We start from the raw sequence: 17,763 nt of genomic DNA on the forward strand, positions 1-17,763 counted from the left end.
ACCATTGTAAATGGATATATAATCCTTCTTCCATGCCTTCCATATCCTCAAAATTTCCCAATCTGCTGAAACAGGAAAATGCACAATTTGAATGCAAAAGAAGCTTCCCTCATATGTGTTCCATTATTTCCTTGCAGGATAACTGAAGATGATGATGATGATGATGATGATGATGATGATGATGATGATGATGATGATGATGATGATGATGATGATGATGATGATGATGATGATGATGATGATGATGATGATGATGATGATGATGATGATGATGATGATGATGATGATGATTATTATTTATTCGATTTTTATACCGCCCTTCTCCCGAAGGACTCAGGGCAGTTTACAGCCAGTATAAAACAATAGCAATGTACAACTAAAACAAAAGTTAAAAGTTTAGTATGTAATCAGATAAAATGGACAAATGTTTTATGTGACCTTCATCCCTATATCTGCCCTTTAAATCATGACTTCCTGCAAATGATGCTGTTTAAGTCAATTGCATAATAATAAAATGAAGAACTTTGACACAAATGACATAAATTTTAACAGATGTTCAAATTTAAGAGACACCTCTTCTCCTGACTATTCTGTTAAATTAAAATTTTACTGGAGAAAACCCGAATAACCAAAGACCTACATACAAACACCCGCAAAAACCTCAGAAAACATATATATATATATATATATATAAGCATAAGTATGTTGATGGTATCATAAAAAAATACATTGCCAAAGTATATTTCTGAATAAGACTGTTCATTTGGAATATTTTTTGTTAGGGACCTCTTAGAAAAAGTATTGATAGGTTACTAGCATTCATACTGACAGTACTAAAAAACTTTCTCATATGGATGGTCAAAGCTTTGAAACTTTTCCCCCCCAAGGAGTCTACACAGCTATAAAGAAGGGGTACCTGAACTTTTATTTTTTTAAATTTTAAATAAATTTCTGGGTTGAATGTAAAGAGATGAAAATAGTTATATTGTTTGTGGTAGTAGATTAACTGTTATTTCACTTCTTGTGTAAGAAATAAAAATGAGAAATGGTATTAGTTTCTTTGTCTTGAATTAATTCCTTGGCTTTCTGTAATTCTAAACAGAATTACCATTACTTTTATTTTCTTTATCATATTTGTATAGCTGCCCATGTCACATGACTCTTAAATCTTGATTTAATGGATCTTGATCTAACAAACTTCAGATAAAATGGACAAATGTTTTATGTGACCTTCATCCCTATATCTGCCCTTTAAATCATGACTTCCCTGCAAATGATGCTGTTTAAGTCAATTGCATAATAATAAAAATGAAGAACTTTGACACAAATGACATAAATTTTAACAGATGTTCAAATTTAAGAGACACCTCTTCTCCTGACTATTCTGTTAAATTAAAATTTTACTGTGCCATATTTAGCTAAGTGGTTAAGAAAAAGTGTGATCTGAGATTTGAAATACCTGTTTTTTCCATGTTTTGTACATTAAAGGTAAAATTAAATAACAGTCGTTTATTTCTGTGAACAAAACTAATTTTTAACACCATTGTAAATGGATATATAATCCTTCTTCCATGCCTTCCATATCCTCAAAATTTCCCAATCTGCTGAAACAGGAAAATGCACAATTTGAATGCAAAAGAAGCTTCCCTCATATGTATTCCATTATTTCATTGCAGGATAACTGAAGATGATGATGATGATGATGATGATGATGATTTATTAGATTTTTATACCGCCCTTCTCCCGAAGGACTCAGGGCAGTTTACAGCCAGTATAAAAACAATAGCAATGTACAACTAAAACAAAAGTTAAAAAGTTAAAAAGTTTAGTATGTAATCAGATAAATAATATTTTTCTTGGTTCCAGCTTTTCCTTATTGTAACATGGAATTTTGAGCTGTACATGATTCCACTGGTCTTGTTGCTGATGTTGGTGTGGAATTATCTCTTGGTCATATCAGGAAAGGATAATCGGCCACATGATACTGTAAGTCTTTTTAAGCATATATGTATTTGTTAACAAAAAAATCTTGGGAACTTTTTTTCAAGGTCTTAATTCAGTGTCTGAAGGTATAAAGGTTTAGATGGGCAGGCTTAAGTTCAACATTAACAAGACTCTGGCTTAAAGATCAAGTAGCAGCCAGGAGGGCTTTTGAGCAGATTCATCTGGTGCATCAATTACGAATGTTGCTGGACTAGGAGACCCTTCTTATGACCATATATGCCTTGGTTATCTCATGTGTGAATTACTGCAAAACATTACCCTATGTGGGGCTGATCTTGAATACCATTTGGAAGTTTCACTTTGCAGAATGTGGTAGTTATAGAAATTCTATTAACCCATAAAGCTCTATATGTTATAATGCTTAGATATTTGAAGAAGTCTTTCTATTGTTTCTAGCTATCCTGTAAGCTTTGACGAGTCATCTGCTCTGGGTTTCATCCATAAAACAATGTCATCTGATGGGTTGCAAGAAACATGCCTTCTCTATTATGTGCCTACTCTCTGGAACAGTATCCCTTAAGAGTGTTACTGCTGTCCTGCATTCCTTTTGGGTTATGGCCACCTTTTGTGAGGATTTTTGTCTGTTCCACCAGGATAACTATCTTTCTTTTTTGTTGCTTAGTATTGTTCTTTTGCTTTGGCTTGCATTTAGTATGTAATCAAGAAGAAGGATATTTAGATACATGATTTATAATATAAATCAACATTTGGAAGATGCCTTTTCAGATATATTTTAGGAGAAGACCTTCGGGGCTCATGCAGTTCTCTGTTTCATGTAAACATTATGGAAGAAGATGTCCAACAGGGAGAGCCTAAGGATTTGAATGTGGAAATAACATTCAGAAATAACCAGAAAGATTTTGTAAGATTCCCAAGAAAATATTTTTTACTGAAATGATGAATAAGATATGTTATAGATATATACCTTAGCACTACTTAGAAAGAAACAAAAGTAGTACTGTACTTGAGGAAGATGGTATTGAACCTCACTGTATGACTTCAATGACATTAAGAGTAGAACTTAGATTGCATTTCTTCTTTCTTGCAAACAGAAAGACAGAACTAAAGATGAAATCATAATTTATATGTTATATTGCCTTTTATCATTTTCTGGAGGGGGGACGCATGTTTTTCTTAGTGGTTATCCCACATTATTGCATTGTTTGTTTTTGCAGTATAGTCTCTTGGTCCCTATACAGAAGCTATGAATACATAATGCAACAAAAGATTTTGTTATTAGCCTGCTTGTCGAAAACAATGACACTGATTAGGGCTGAGAGGGAATGACTTTTGTTGTTGTTACTTGCAAAGTTGTGTCCAACCCATCGCAACCCCATGGACAATGTTCCTCCAGGCCTTCCTGTCCTCTACCATCCTCTGGAGTCCATTTAAGTTCATGCCTACTGCTTGAGTGACTCCATCCAGCCACCTCATTCTCTGTCGTCCCCTTCTTCTTTTGCCCTCAATCTTTCCCAGCATTAGGCTCTTCTCCAGTGAGTCCTTCCTTCTCATTAGGTGGCCAAAATATTTGAGTTTCATCTTCAGAATCTGGCCTTCTAAAGAGCAGTCAGGGTTGATCTCTAGGACTGACTGGTTTGATTGCCTTGCAGTCTATGGGGCTTGCAGGAGTCTTCTCCAGCACCATAGTTCAAAGGCCTCAATTCTTTGGCACTCAGCCTTTCTTATGGTTCAACTTTCACAGCCATACATTACCCTATGTGGGGCTGATCTTGAATACCATTTGGAAGTTTCACTTTGCAGAATGTGGTAGTTATAGAAATTCTATTAACCCATAAAGCTCTATATGTTATAATGCTTAGATATTTGAAGAAGTTTTTCTATTGTTTCTAGCCATCCTGTAAGCTTTGACGAGTCATCTGCTCTGGGTTTCATCCATTAAACAATGTCATCTGATGGGATGCAAGAAACATGCCTTCTCTATTATGTGCCTACTCTCTGGAACAGTATCCCTTAAGAGTATTACTGCTGTCCTGCATTCCTTTTGGGTTATGGCCACCTTTTGTGAGGATTTTTGTCTGTTCCACCAGGATAACTATCTTTCTTTTTTGTTGCTTAGTATTGTTCTTTTGCTTTGGCTTTCATTTAGTATGTGATCAAGAAGAAGGATATTTAGATACATGATTTATAATACAAATCAACATTTGGAGGATGCCTTTTCAGATATATTTTAGGAGAAGACCTTCGGGGCTCATGCAGTTCTCTGTTTCATGTAAACATTATGGAAGAAGATGTCCAACAGGGAGAGCCTAAGGATTTGAATGTGGAAATAACGTTCAGAAATAACCAGAAAGATTTTGTAAGATTCCCAAGAAAATATTTTTTTACTGAAATGATGAATAAGATATGTTATAGATATATACCTTAGCACTACTTAGAAAGAAACAAAAGTAGTACTGTACTTGAGGAAGATGGTATTGAATCTGGCAACCTCACTGTATGACTTCAATGACATTAAGAGTAGAACTTAGATTGCATTTCTTCTTTCTTGCAAACAGAAAGACAGAACTAAAGATGAAATCATAATTTATATGTTATATTGCCTTTTATCATTTTCTGGAGGGGGGACGCATGTTTTTCTTAGTGGTTATCCCACATTATTGCATTGTTTGTTTTTGCAGTATAGTCTCTTGGTCCCTATACAGAAGCTGTGAATACATAATGCAACAAAAGATTTTGTTATTAGCCTGCTTGTCGGAAACAATGACACTGATTAGGGCTGAGAGGGAATGACTTTTGTTGTTGTTACTTGCAAAGTTGTGTCCAACCCATCGCAACCCCATGGACAATGTTCCTCCAGGCCTTCCTGTCCTCTACCATCCTCTGGAGTCCATTTAAGCTCAAGCCTACTGCTTGAGTGACTCCATCCAGCCACCTCATTCTCTGTCGTCCCCTTCTTCTTTTGCCCTCAATCTTTCCCAGCATTAGGCTCTTCTCCAGTGAGTCCTTCCTTCTCATTAGGTGGCCAAAATATTTGAGTTTCATCTTCAGGATCTGGCCTTCTAAAGAGCAGTCAGGGTTGATCTCTAGGACTGACTGGTTTGATCGCCTTGCAGTCTATGGGGCTTGCAGGAGTCTTCTCCAGCACCATAGTTCAAAGGCCTCAATTCTTTGGCACTCAGCCTTTCTTATGGTTCAACTTTCACAGCCATACATTGCAACTGGGAAAACCATAGTCTTGACTATACGCACTTTTGTTGGCAGGGTGATGACTCTGCTTTTTAGTATGCTGTCTAGATTTGCTATAGCTTTCCTTCCCAGGAGCAAGCATCTTTTAATTTCTTGGTTGCAGTCCCCATTTGCGGTGATCTTGGAGCCAGGAAAATAAAATCTGTCTCTACCTCCATTTCTTCCGCATCTATTTGCCAGGAATTGAGTGGGCTAGATGCCATGATCCAAGATAACCAAGCTGTCTGTCATGCATAAGGAAGAACTGCAACCTGCAACATAAATGCAACATTTCAAAAAGATGATGCCAATAGAATATCTCTATTACTTAATAATCTCAGTTTCTTGATCACTTGTAGCATGACATCTTTCCAGAGAAGTAGCTTCTAGGAACCTTGTGATTAAGGCAAGCAAATGGGATGAGAGGTTTTGTAGGGAAGTTTGGCAGGAGGATTGAGAATGAGAGATTCCAAACAACATAATAGCAGAGAAAGTGCTGTGATGATCTTACAAGATATGCACAATACTTATCCTTCTGCCTAAACTGCTAAAAGTGCAAGGTTTTAGTACAGAGTTTCTACATTACAGGCTACCAGGGAAAGTGAGAAGTCCTGGATAGAACAGGCAAAATTCTTCAGAGAGACAGAAAAGAGAAGTGAATCCCAGGGAATGCAAAGCAGAAGAGAATCGGAAGCATGTGATTTGGAAAAGAAAGCTGATTATGAGATACACAGTATTGATGGAGCTCAATAATTGCTATTGTATTCTCTCCTTCTAGTAGATAGCCTACAGCTATCTGGGCAATCTTTGCCAACCATAACTTCACAGAACACAGTGAAAGACTCACAGATCTCCATGATTCAAAAAAACACAATAACTAATTGGTGGAAGAACAGACATTTCATGATGGTTGGAAATTACCTGATGATGGATAATTCCCTGCTAAAAGGAACTAATGCTTCAGAATCCTGGAAGTGAATAGGATGGTCTGTCAAGGTGGTGCTCCTGAGAAAGGTTTATGTTTTTTGATCATAGGCCACACAAAGACATTCTGGCAAAAGGGGAGCTACAAAGACTGTGAAGAGTATTTTTGGCACCTCACTAATTTCATCAGGGGCACATTACACCAGAATGAAAGAACTTTTACAAAAGTCAAGAACTGAATACACTTCCAAGGACTGGGGCCAAAAATGCAAGAAACAAAAGGAGAAGCAGATAGGTAGAGAAGGATTGTTAGCAGGAAACTATAGCAATAAAGCCAGGAGGGGTACCACCACCATTTCAGATGTTTCTACAGCAATGAACACAATGTATGGCAAATATAGAGATTTTGGAACTCTAACAAAGGATATATATATTGTGATAAGCATCACAGAAACTTAGTGAAATGACACAGATGACATTTATTCAAAAAGAACAGAACTGACAGAAAGGGAAGAGGTGTTATGGTTAGACAAAAAAAGTACATGCTTGCACAGAATGAATGTTAGAACCTGGAAATCTTGTTAAGAATGTTTTTTAAGGTAACTGGAATGTTGTGAGGAGACGACTACATTATCCTTGAATTCATGGTATCAAGGGGAGGGGAAATAGACAGTCAGACTCGTGTACTGGATTTCAAAAGAGCAAATTGTAATGAATCCAGAGCCAATGACGTGAAATACTACAGCAGTACAGGGTAAGATGAGGATATAAAATTATTTGAAAGAAGATTCTGAAGGTGCCTGAACAAGCAATATCAAATAAAAATGGTAGTTGTATAAAGAAAGCAGTATGGAATCCCAGTTTGCTAAAATGCTGAAAAACAAACAAAAAATGATACATGTACAGCTATGTGGGGCATCTTGTGGATGCCCCACAAGATGCCCACATAGGGGAACATAACCAAATAAGAATATAAAGCAGTTTTCAGAAACTATAGGGACTGTGTCAATAAAATGTAAGGCTAGAATATGCAGAGGCTTGGAGAAATATCCCAAATAATAAAAAGGGCTTTTCTGGGTATACAGCAAAAACAAAAGAGGAAGAGTCCCTAAATCTGTTACAGAGAGGAAGGGGGAAATGGAGATATCAAGAAAGCAGAATATTTTAACTTGTCTTCTCTCAGAAGAGAAGCAAATCTCTAGGAGGCAGTCATTGAGTGGTACAACCCAGGATACACAAGGGAGAGTAAAAGAACACTTCGGAGAACTTGCACTAAGTAAGGGCTTGTTAACCTCCATATCTGTGACTCTGTGTAATCAATAGCCTAGTCAAGTTCCTATCTGATTATGACAGGTACACCCAGTTTGATTTCATTTATTCTTCACACATACATTGTGCCATAATATAGAATATTTTGAAGTCCCTATTCATGCGCTGTATCTCAATACTACATGTCAAATAAGTTGCTTGATTGACATACATTAGTTCACACACCAGAAATTGTGTTCCCTTAGAACAGTGGAAAAAACCCTCTGATTCTCCAGAAATCAGACTGAAAATCATATCATCCCCACCCAGGATATATTAGGGATGGTAGTAGGATTGATAGTTAAAGAGATGTCATAGATTCCACTTCTAGCCATAGAGCAAGAGCTTATGTGACTCCTGATGTTTTGTTCGTGATTGGGAGATCAAATATGACCTTCACATTATACCACTGGAAAAACACAATGTGCCCCACATAGCTGTACAGTTGCAAAACATTTGAGCTAATCATAAAGAGTTTTATTCACTAACCTTTATGACAACCTCTTTCTGTCATTATGAACTCAAATACCAAGGTACCAGATATTCTTATGTTAAATTTATAGTGGTAACAAAATAAATAACATCTTTTCAAAGCTTTATATGAGAAATATATTCAACTGATTAAATCAAAATTTCTACTGAAGTATTTAAATATCAGGTTAGGATTTCACTTTAGTAAACTGCATGTCATCTAAAATGTGCTTATTTTAGCATTTATTTATAATCTAAAGGTTAAATAAATCTGAATCTTAAGGGTTATTTCTGCAAACATTTTAGAACTCTTGGATAGACCAAAGTTTAAGTATTTAATGATCTATGTAAGGGTTCGCTTAATTGCAATAGAATCTAGGTTGATTAAAAAGAGCAGATAGATAGATAGATAGATAGATAGATAGATAGATAGATAGATAGATAGATAGATAGATAGATAGATAGATATTATTTTTTATTAAATGTAATAATGTGTGTTTTTGTGTCCTTGCTTACCAGCTACTCATTAATTCAAGTTACAATGGTGCTGAAAAATTACTTTTTGGCCAATTTCTGACCATATCCAAGAGGACTTCCCTCAATCATGTGCTTGCATTATAATTCATATGCATTGACCTATGCCTGACATGTGTTCTTTTTGTTCTCCCCCCCTCCCAAAAAACCCCCCACTGGCGCTTCCCAGAGCATGTAGATTGTAAAGGGATTTCAAGAGAGCAAGCTGCTTGCTCTTCCTGACATAGAAAGCAATGTAATCACACTGGCAGCAGGGAAAGGGTCAGGCAAAGAAGAGATTGCTTAGAGAAATTGCCTTTCCCCCCCCTTTCCCATCCTCCCAGAACAGAGAGATTGGAGAGGAAGATATTTCAAGAAAGTGCTGTAAGCTGTTTGTGTAGCACGCCTACAGATCCCATCAGTGCAATCATATTGCTTTTGGTGTGCACAAGAGCACAAGCTTACTCTTTTGCAATCCCACTCCAATACCTCAGCTTGTGCATGGAGGGGGAAGGAGTCTGGCAAAGGAGAGATTGCCTACTACTCCCCTTTCTGCAGAGCAGAGAGTTTGTGGAGGGGATTTCAAGAGAGTACTGTAAGCTGTTTGAGTAAGCGCACTTGTAGCTTCCAGTCCATGGCTCCTGGTGCAATCAGATTGCTTTCAATGTGTATAGGTCAGTAAGCATGGGCTTGAATATTCCAAAGATTGGAGCAGTTAAGAGACAAACAAAAGCAGAAGGTGTGAAGTCTTATTTCTTTTCAGCAGGAGTGCATAGTCACAATCCCCTTATTTCCCACTTAATGACCGCTTGGCTTAGAGGCAGAGTTGCCACATTCATTTAGGATAATTAAGCAAGGGCTACCTGTATATGATTTATAATAAATGAAATGCATTATTAGGCCCATGAAAGAACCGTTTTAGGTGTTTGCTTAAAATTGAAGATATAGTGTTTCATGAATTACATGGTCTAATTTAGGAAAAAGTCTGTTCGTATAATCAATTGAATCTAAGAATTGAGGAGCCAATCTCCCTTTCTCTTTTTGTTGGTTCTATCTTTCTATTCAAATGTGTGCTGTCAGGTAATACAGTTATATAGAAACTTTACATCACAGTGTTTGCATTTTAAAGGTCCATTTTATTCTGTAGTTACTTGAACTATTAAGAATTGTTTTCGAATTATTGCTGGCCATTCTTAGTTTTATAGATTATCAAGTGATGTAACTTTTGAATAATATGCAACTGGATCAGCTTTCAGAAAATGTTTAAACTTGGATTCATAATGACTGTGGTGTGAAAATGACCATATAAACTAATTAGTGTATTGTCAATGATTGTATGAAATGTGAGAATATTCAGTTTGACCTAAACTACTTTCTCATGACCTAAAATCATCTGAGAAGTTTTACATATTCTGTTTAAACTGTGTACATTTAATCATTATATTTCATAATTACATACAAGCACTGTAAATAAACTGAAACAGCAAACACATATTGTGCTTTGATTGTACAGAGACAAGCGGGAAGAATGTAAATCAACTCCAGATTCTACCCAAATGCCTTTAATAGTTTATAGAAAATACAAAACAATTCCTAAATTTACTCATATGCTATTTGATATTTTTTTGTCTGATACTTATTTTGAATATAGTCATATTGTTTTGTATTAGATATAAGTTTAAAGGATAGGGGAATTGAGAGTGTGATGATGGGTGGAGTAACTAGAGATTATAATTTAAGATTTATTTTGGATTATGATTGTTAGTTTTAATAACCTGCATTTTGTTCTGGGAAGTCTCGGGGGGAGGGGGGGTAAGGGGGAGGGTAAGGGCGGGGGGACAAGGGTAGAAAATGGATTGATGGTTAATGTACAGGGATGATTGAAGATGTATAATTAATGTAATGTATGGTCGGGGCTCCCCGGCTACCATTTCAGAATGGTGGGAAGGGAGAAAGAAGAAGACAGAAGGAAGTGGAAAGAGAAGAGGAGGAAGAGGGGATAAGGAGGAGGAAGGGGAAAGAGGAAAGGAAGAAAGAGGGATAGAAGAGGGAGAAGAAAGGAGTAGGGGGGAGGGAGGAGAGGATGTAGATAAGAGAAGGGGAGGAAGGTTCTGGAAAGTAGAAGGTAGAAAAGGGAAGAGAGTCAAAGGAACGGGGTGGTGACCGGGCAGGCCCGATTAATTGTATATGACTATACATTAAATATGTTACTGGACATGAATGTAAAAATAAAACTGTTATAAAAAAATAGTTTATAGAAAATAGATGTTGATTTGGGATGCAGTTCTGTTCTTATTGATGATTCAAAGAATAGGAGGAAAAAGGGGAGAAAGGGAAGGAGGCATCAATTCTGCTTATACATTATGTTGCCAGATGCCTAATCTGTAATGAAAATAGCTTGATTGGAAGTTTGGGGGAGGATAGATAGATAGTGTACAATCCGAACACTATAAAACAAATAGTTTTGTAAATATAGTACAATTCATGAACTATAATGTGTAATATGAGATTAAACAGAAATCATAATAAAGAACTCATACACACAAGCACACACACACACACACACACACACACACTATATGGAGTCAACTTTCACAGGATCCTAATTGTCATCTGTATTCATATATCAAACATGGATCTACCCCTGAAATCAGGTCGTTAAGTAGCTTCCCCTCTTATGTGGCATATACAGCAGTGACAAGTGACATTACAGAAGGTCATGTCACTTTTAACTGCTTGCATTAGAGCTTTCTGATTTCCCTGGTGCTTTCCTTTGTTTGATTAATACTATTAGGTTGTGAAATGCAGACAGCAATTTTTTTTATGGAAGAAATCTAGCCATTTTATGAAAGTTTATCCTGTTATATATTTATATGAATTATTCAGATGTTATGGTACATGAGAGATCCAAAAGACTAAGAATGGACAACAAAAATTGGAAAACAGATCTTAAATAGACCAAGTAACTATGGAATAAAATAGAAACAACATGCAAATACTGTGATCTAAAACTTCCACATGATTGTTTTCTATAGCACACAGGTTATTTGAACAGAGTGTAGAACCAAAGATAACAGAATGGGCTATTGGTTTCTCACATAATAGCATAGGTTTTAAATTACTGTTTGTAATAGACTGCTTCCTAACTTAAGCCCTGGGATTCATGAAGCATTTCCAGATTCTGCTTTAGTATTTTTAGTAAAATGTAAACATTTCATTCCTGCTCCAACATTACCACGACTAGGAGCTACATTAAAATGCATACCTATAGTAAACCTATGGAACCTTTTGAATTTCCAAGGGAAGTATAGTGGAATATTGGAAAAAACATTGCTAGAATGAAAATGTGATTTTTTTATTAATTTATCAAGTCAGGTTTTTAACAGAATGTATTAGACTGCCAAAATGCACATGAAAAGCTAATATATCAGGATTTATTTTGTACCCACTTTTTTGGGGAATATAATCATGTGAGTAGCTCATGTATCTGCAATGCATTCTCAGCGTACCTTAAAATCAACCTACCTTTCCCCTTTTTGTCCTTGCCATCTACAACCAAAATACACTTAGTAGAGGTAGTTCTTCACTGCCTCAAACAGTGAACAATCATAATTACGATGGTGATAAAAAATATCTTTATACCCAATCCAAAGCAAAGCTGAAGTAAATAAATACAGTTGTGGTTTCAGTTAGTGACCACTTCACTTAATGACCAGGTTGCCAGTCCCAATTGCGGTTGTTAAATGGCACTAACTCTAATTTTTTTCTATAGTTGGGGTAAAGAACGTTGACTCATTAATCTCTGTGGCTTCATATCGTCAGCTGCATTCCATTGCTTTCCCTGAGCTAGGCCACTTGAAAAGGGAAACTGGGAGATGCAAGCAAGGCAGGCAATGAAAAGCCAGCATCTACAAGTGCAAGATGACCTGTATTTGTTGCGCACACAATGAAAATTGCAATACTTCATCAGCAATCTTGTCATTTTACACACACACACACACACACACACACACACACACACACACCATTTAAAATCTTAAATTGCATAACAAAAGAAAACACATTGCATGCAACAACATTTAAGGATCCATAAACCTCAAAATTATTAGGCATAACTTTAAAAAAGTGTAAAAGTAGGGATGGTGGAAATAAAAAGAACAACTCCAAGCATTTCAATAATATTAAGTTCCTTTTTCCTTGCTGTGTTGTTGGAAAAATATATTCAAATGTTAACAAACAAATATCAGCACTCTGCAAATCAAATATTGTAGTAGATTTTTCCTTCCAGGGTTGTACAGCAATCCTTTTAGCCAATCTCCATGGTCCACAAATCCACAGTTCCTGATATTTTAATAATAGGATATAGCCAAGAAAATATATTTCTCCTAACATAAAACAGATAATGGGATCCACAGCTGTATAATAACTTGGTTGAAGTCAGCTCAGAACAATACTTCAATAGGATGAAGTTATTATATGGGTTAATACTCTCTCATTCTTGAGTTATGTCTCTATCACCAGGGTGATTTTAACTAACCCACACTGAAAATTCTCTAGACAGTCAATATACCTAAAGCAAATGTATTCAGTTAATCTTTACTCAAGAAAATGGGGAAATCATTTCATTTATTCTGAAGACAAAGTTAACTTTTTTATATCAATGTCATCAGTTTTCATCAGCTTCCTCTAAAGGTTTATTGGTAGCTTCTTCTCTGGTAATATTGTACTACTAACTAGAGCATACAAAATATTTGCTAGAATTCTTGAATACAGCTCCTCTCTCTGGAACCGGCACTGCATATTGGACATAAATACAATTGAGAGAGTCCAGAGATATTTTACGAGAAGAGTCCTCCATTCCTCTACCTGTAATAAAATACCTTACGCCACCAGACTCCAAAGTTTAGGCTTAAACAACTTAGAACTACACTGACTTCAGTCTGACCTAAGCATAGTACATAAAATTATCTACCACAATGTCCTAGCTGTCAATGACTACTTCAGCTTCAACCACAACAATACACGAGCAAATAATAGATACAAACTCAAGGTAAACCACTCCAAACTTGATTGCAGAAAATATGATTTCAGTAACAGAGTTGTCAATGCCTGGAATGCACTACCTGACTCTGTAGTTTCTTCCCCAAACCCCCAAAACTTTAAGTTTAAACTGTCTACTGTTGACCTCATCCCATTCCTAAGAGGTCTGTAAGGGATGTGCATAAGTCACCAGCGTGCCTACCATCTCTGTCCTAATATTCCTTTTTACTTATTCTTTACATGTATTCAAATTATGTTTACTTTTACCTGTTATCTTATATATGTTTGATAAATAAATAAATAAAAAATAAAACAACAAAATGTAACGGCACAATCGTATGATTCGTGTATTTGTATCCTATGCAAATACAAAAGGCTGAGGTTTTGAAACATGAGCTCACTAATTGTTTCACCATTTTTTTTGCAACATTAATTGTATTCCGGCAAAATTAAGAAGAAAGAATTCAGAAGAAATGAACTTCTAAAGTTCTTGTCCTGCTTACCTCTTTTTGTACAGCCAGGTTGAGGAGTTTAGAAGCTCTCAAATTCTCTACTTTTACTCTGCTCATAGATTGTAAGTACCTAGTAGGAATTGTGTTTAATTTGAACAAAGATTAAATTATTTTGAGTAATTACAGTTAACATGTGACATTCTTTGACCTAACCAGTTGGTAGCAGCCAGAGGACATAGGAAGGTTAAAAATGGAGCTCTCTACTTTTGTATATGCTTGGTAATACGTTACATAGTATATTAAAGCTTTGTTTCTAGATCAATCAAATGTTGTACATTTTTTTGCACATTTAAAAAAACTTTAAACTGCAAAAAAGGTTAAAGAAACCAATATTTTCTTTTTAAGCTTTTGATGATTGCTACTCTTTATGCCTGCAGGTAGTGGAGGACATACTAGAGGACGAGGAAGAAGAGGATGACAGAGATGACAAGGTAATTATCTTTCCTGGCACCTGGTACCTAGGGATGGAAGAAAGTAGACACAACACTGCTCTTACAGACAGTTAAAAAGGAACAAGAGTGTTTTGTAGTGCAGAGCTGTTTATCATCTTAACAATGCCATGGGGTGTGTGTTATAGAAGGTATAGAGATCTATAAACCTTTCCTTCCCTTTCCCTCCCTCCCTCCACCACCACATCATGTTTTTGTCCAGAGCTGGAACATTTTTTTTACCTTTCTTTCAAGAACAAATATATTTCAGCTTGTCTGGAACTTGATAGCTGTTGTGAAGAAAAGTGCAGTGACAATTGTTTTTGAAGGACAAAAATTTGTCCTCTCTGGAGTATTTCAAATAGGGCTGTACTTCAGGTGGGAGGAGTGTTGTAAAAATAGAAACACCATACTGTTTGAAGGTAGTCTATTGCCATCTGTAATTTTCTGAGAATTACTTGGTAGAAGAGTGTTTTGATGTGTGTTGCACTCTGTAAGATATTTAAATAATCACAATTCTCATCTGCCTCTTATCGATAGATTTGGGATTGGCATTGTGTGGCCCAGCATCAATATAAGGGACTGGTTGCTCTTTCAGCTGTTGAGAATGTTGCTCAGTTCCTAGGTTGCTGTTTGGGCTGAGAATTTCCACCACAGTAAATAACAGCTAGTTAATACTGGTTATTGAAGCAAGCAATAGGACTGCAAGGCTGTCCCTGGAGAAGAAGGAAGAGGCATAGAGAGGAAATTAGAATGACCTTGTAAGAAAGAGACCGTGATGTTAGTTGGCAGGGCTGGTTTATGGGAAAGAAAAGTGCAGCAAGATAAATGTCTTTTAAGAACTTTTAAAATGAAGATACTGAGGGAGTGAAATATTCAGATTATTCTAACGTGTTCCATTTAAATGTAGAAAATGCTGACCTTCTTAAATGTTCACGTATTCTTAATAAACCATCAATGGTTTTTTGAAGAGCAGTGGGAAAAAAACCTCTATCTTAATATATGCCTTTGACCTTTGTTGCTAGTAGAGACATACAGTTCTATATCACTACAGGAATTTTAGGCTGGCAGCCAGAAAACATTTGACATGTAGGAAAATTTACTGTGATTAGTTTACTCTGAACAATTAAGGTACGTGTTTTGAAAGATGAACCTTTGAATATCTTTATTATTTCACATTTAGCAAATACATGATGATAGTTTTTTCTCTATGTATTTTAATGATTTTGATAACAGCTGCAATCATGAAATAATGTCACACCTAAATTTCTTCCATGCAAAGCCATATGTCCTGTTTTCATTACAAAATGCTTAGCAGTACAACACATGATTTATCATGAAGGTCAACCCTATAGCATAGTGAGCTTTAACACAAAAACATTTTTCCTCTGATAAATGTGGGTCTGCTATCAATTTGGGAGGGTTTTTTTAGCATTTAGGCATATTTCATTATCAATTTTTTGTATTTTTAGAAAAGTTTATAACTAAAATCACTTTAAATTAGACAACCTAACTACTCTTCTCTCTGATTAGTATTTATATGTGTGCATGTATCTGTATGTGTGTGTGTGTATTCTTAATTTACTTTTGCTTAAGAAAATCCTGATAGCATTTAAAAGTCTTGCCTTATTCGATTACTAAATAATAAATCAACATCTTTCACTGTTTGTATAAAAAAATGAGGACAGTAATAATAATTTAAATAAAAACTGTCTGGAACTATATCAATACTTAATATTGGCCATCTGAATCACTTTGTAAAATTCTGAACACTTTTAAATTGAACTATTGATGCCAAATAAATATGGGTGATTAAGTATCTACATTAAATAGTATATTTTTAACATAGAAACTAAATGTTCATGAATAATTTCTATGTAAAATGACTGTACGTCCATAGATATGTAGCACAATATTTAATGGAAAGATCTATAAAGAATTGTTTAGCAATGGGTTTTTCAAAGCAGACTTAACAATATTTTTCTCAGTTGAATGTTTTCTACATAGTGTAAATTAGATTAAATCATAAGTGATTTAACTACTTCCATTTTAAATGAATATATAATTTGAGTTTTGAGAGAAAACAAATGTAAATTCTGCTGTGGTTACTGATGTTGACCTCTAGCTCTCAGTATTGTTCTGGTTTCTCATTTGGTAAAATAGTAAGGTGAGGTCAGTGGGTCCCCTTATAGAATAAACATAAAAAAATTAATAAATGTGCCGAAGCCTCACTTTAATTGAAACTGAAGCATATATTGTAAGGATATAAAATATATCCCAGATGTCTAGCCACACAGAGTAACTTAGTTTTCCCCGATTACCACAAGGCAACTATTAGTTCAGTAACCTTTTGACTTGGGGGTAAATGGGGCATTATAAGGCTAAGAATTACAGCACCTGTTTTCTATTTAATAAAGACCTCTGCACACTTTCCCTTAGCTGCTTCATGTGTTTTTGCTTAACATATTGTTAGGTGATTATGATAAGGCTCTTTCCTCAGAACTGGGGTACAGATTAGACACTTAAGCAAAATGAGTGGGTAACTTATTTGCTACTCAATCAAATCTGTGTAGGCATCCAGAGAAGTATTTTTTTAAGCTGGACTAGGATTGTGGGTTTTGATAGTTCTGACTAAGTTGCAGGATCCTCACCATAACCAACCCCAATGTCTTTTACAAGTCTTGTCTTATATAAGCAGTTTCACTGAATTTATGCAGAGTGGTTCTGATTAAAAATCTTTCTTATTCAGATATGATTTCAGTAATAGATACACTACATTATTCAGACTTGCTGTTCAGTTAATATAAAGTCATATTTTATGTGAATGTTATTTCTGTATATAAGAAATGTTCATTTTCAGATAAGATAGTCGCTATCTTTTAAAACATAAACAGCTTGTTGCCGACATACAGTAATGAAAGTATGTATTGCATTATGGGAAAAATAGATTGTTGATTTAGTTCAGAACAACATGCAAAATTCAACATTGCTTGCAAGATTGCACAATTTAATTACAGAAAAAAAGTTGATAATAATCTGCATCTACCTTCTATTATTAAAATTAAAGCCAGTTAGTAGATGAATGCATCGTTAAACAGCTGCTTAAATGTTATCTTATAACACTGGCAATTACATGAAATTAAGCCACTCTCTAAGAAGCTTCGTCCAATGGAATATTTAGGAGGTTATATAATATATTCCTCGCCTAAATATTCCATATTCCTTTCAGTAGGTACAATGTAAATATATTGCATTTTTTTATTAAACAAAACTTCCTTCTCTGTCACAGTGTCTGTTGTATTGAAGTGTTCCCTGATGATTTGAATGACCTAATCCTTTTGGCATTTCATAGGGCATCAAAGATCTGGATAACCAAC

The 17,763-nt window shown here is 35.5% G+C and overlaps 1 protein-coding gene across 1 annotated transcript in view; it reads left to right on the forward strand.

Annotated features, from left to right (window-relative positions):
- LOC131192955 (multiple C2 and transmembrane domain-containing protein 1-like) overlaps positions 1-17,763 on the forward strand; it is a 144,676-nt gene that overhangs the window by 105,237 nt on the left and 21,676 nt on the right. The window contains exons 15-16 of the mRNA XM_058172595.1: positions 1,867-1,986; positions 14,336-14,389. Coding sequence (XP_058028578.1) covers positions 1,867-1,986; positions 14,336-14,389 — 174 coding nt within the window. The remainder of the gene's footprint in view (positions 1-1,866; positions 1,987-14,335; positions 14,390-17,763) is intronic.

This window comes from Ahaetulla prasina, chromosome 2 (genome assembly GCF_028640845.1).
Source record: "Ahaetulla prasina isolate Xishuangbanna chromosome 2, ASM2864084v1, whole genome shotgun sequence".
Lineage (NCBI taxonomy): Eukaryota > Metazoa > Chordata > Lepidosauria > Squamata > Colubridae > Ahaetulla > Ahaetulla prasina.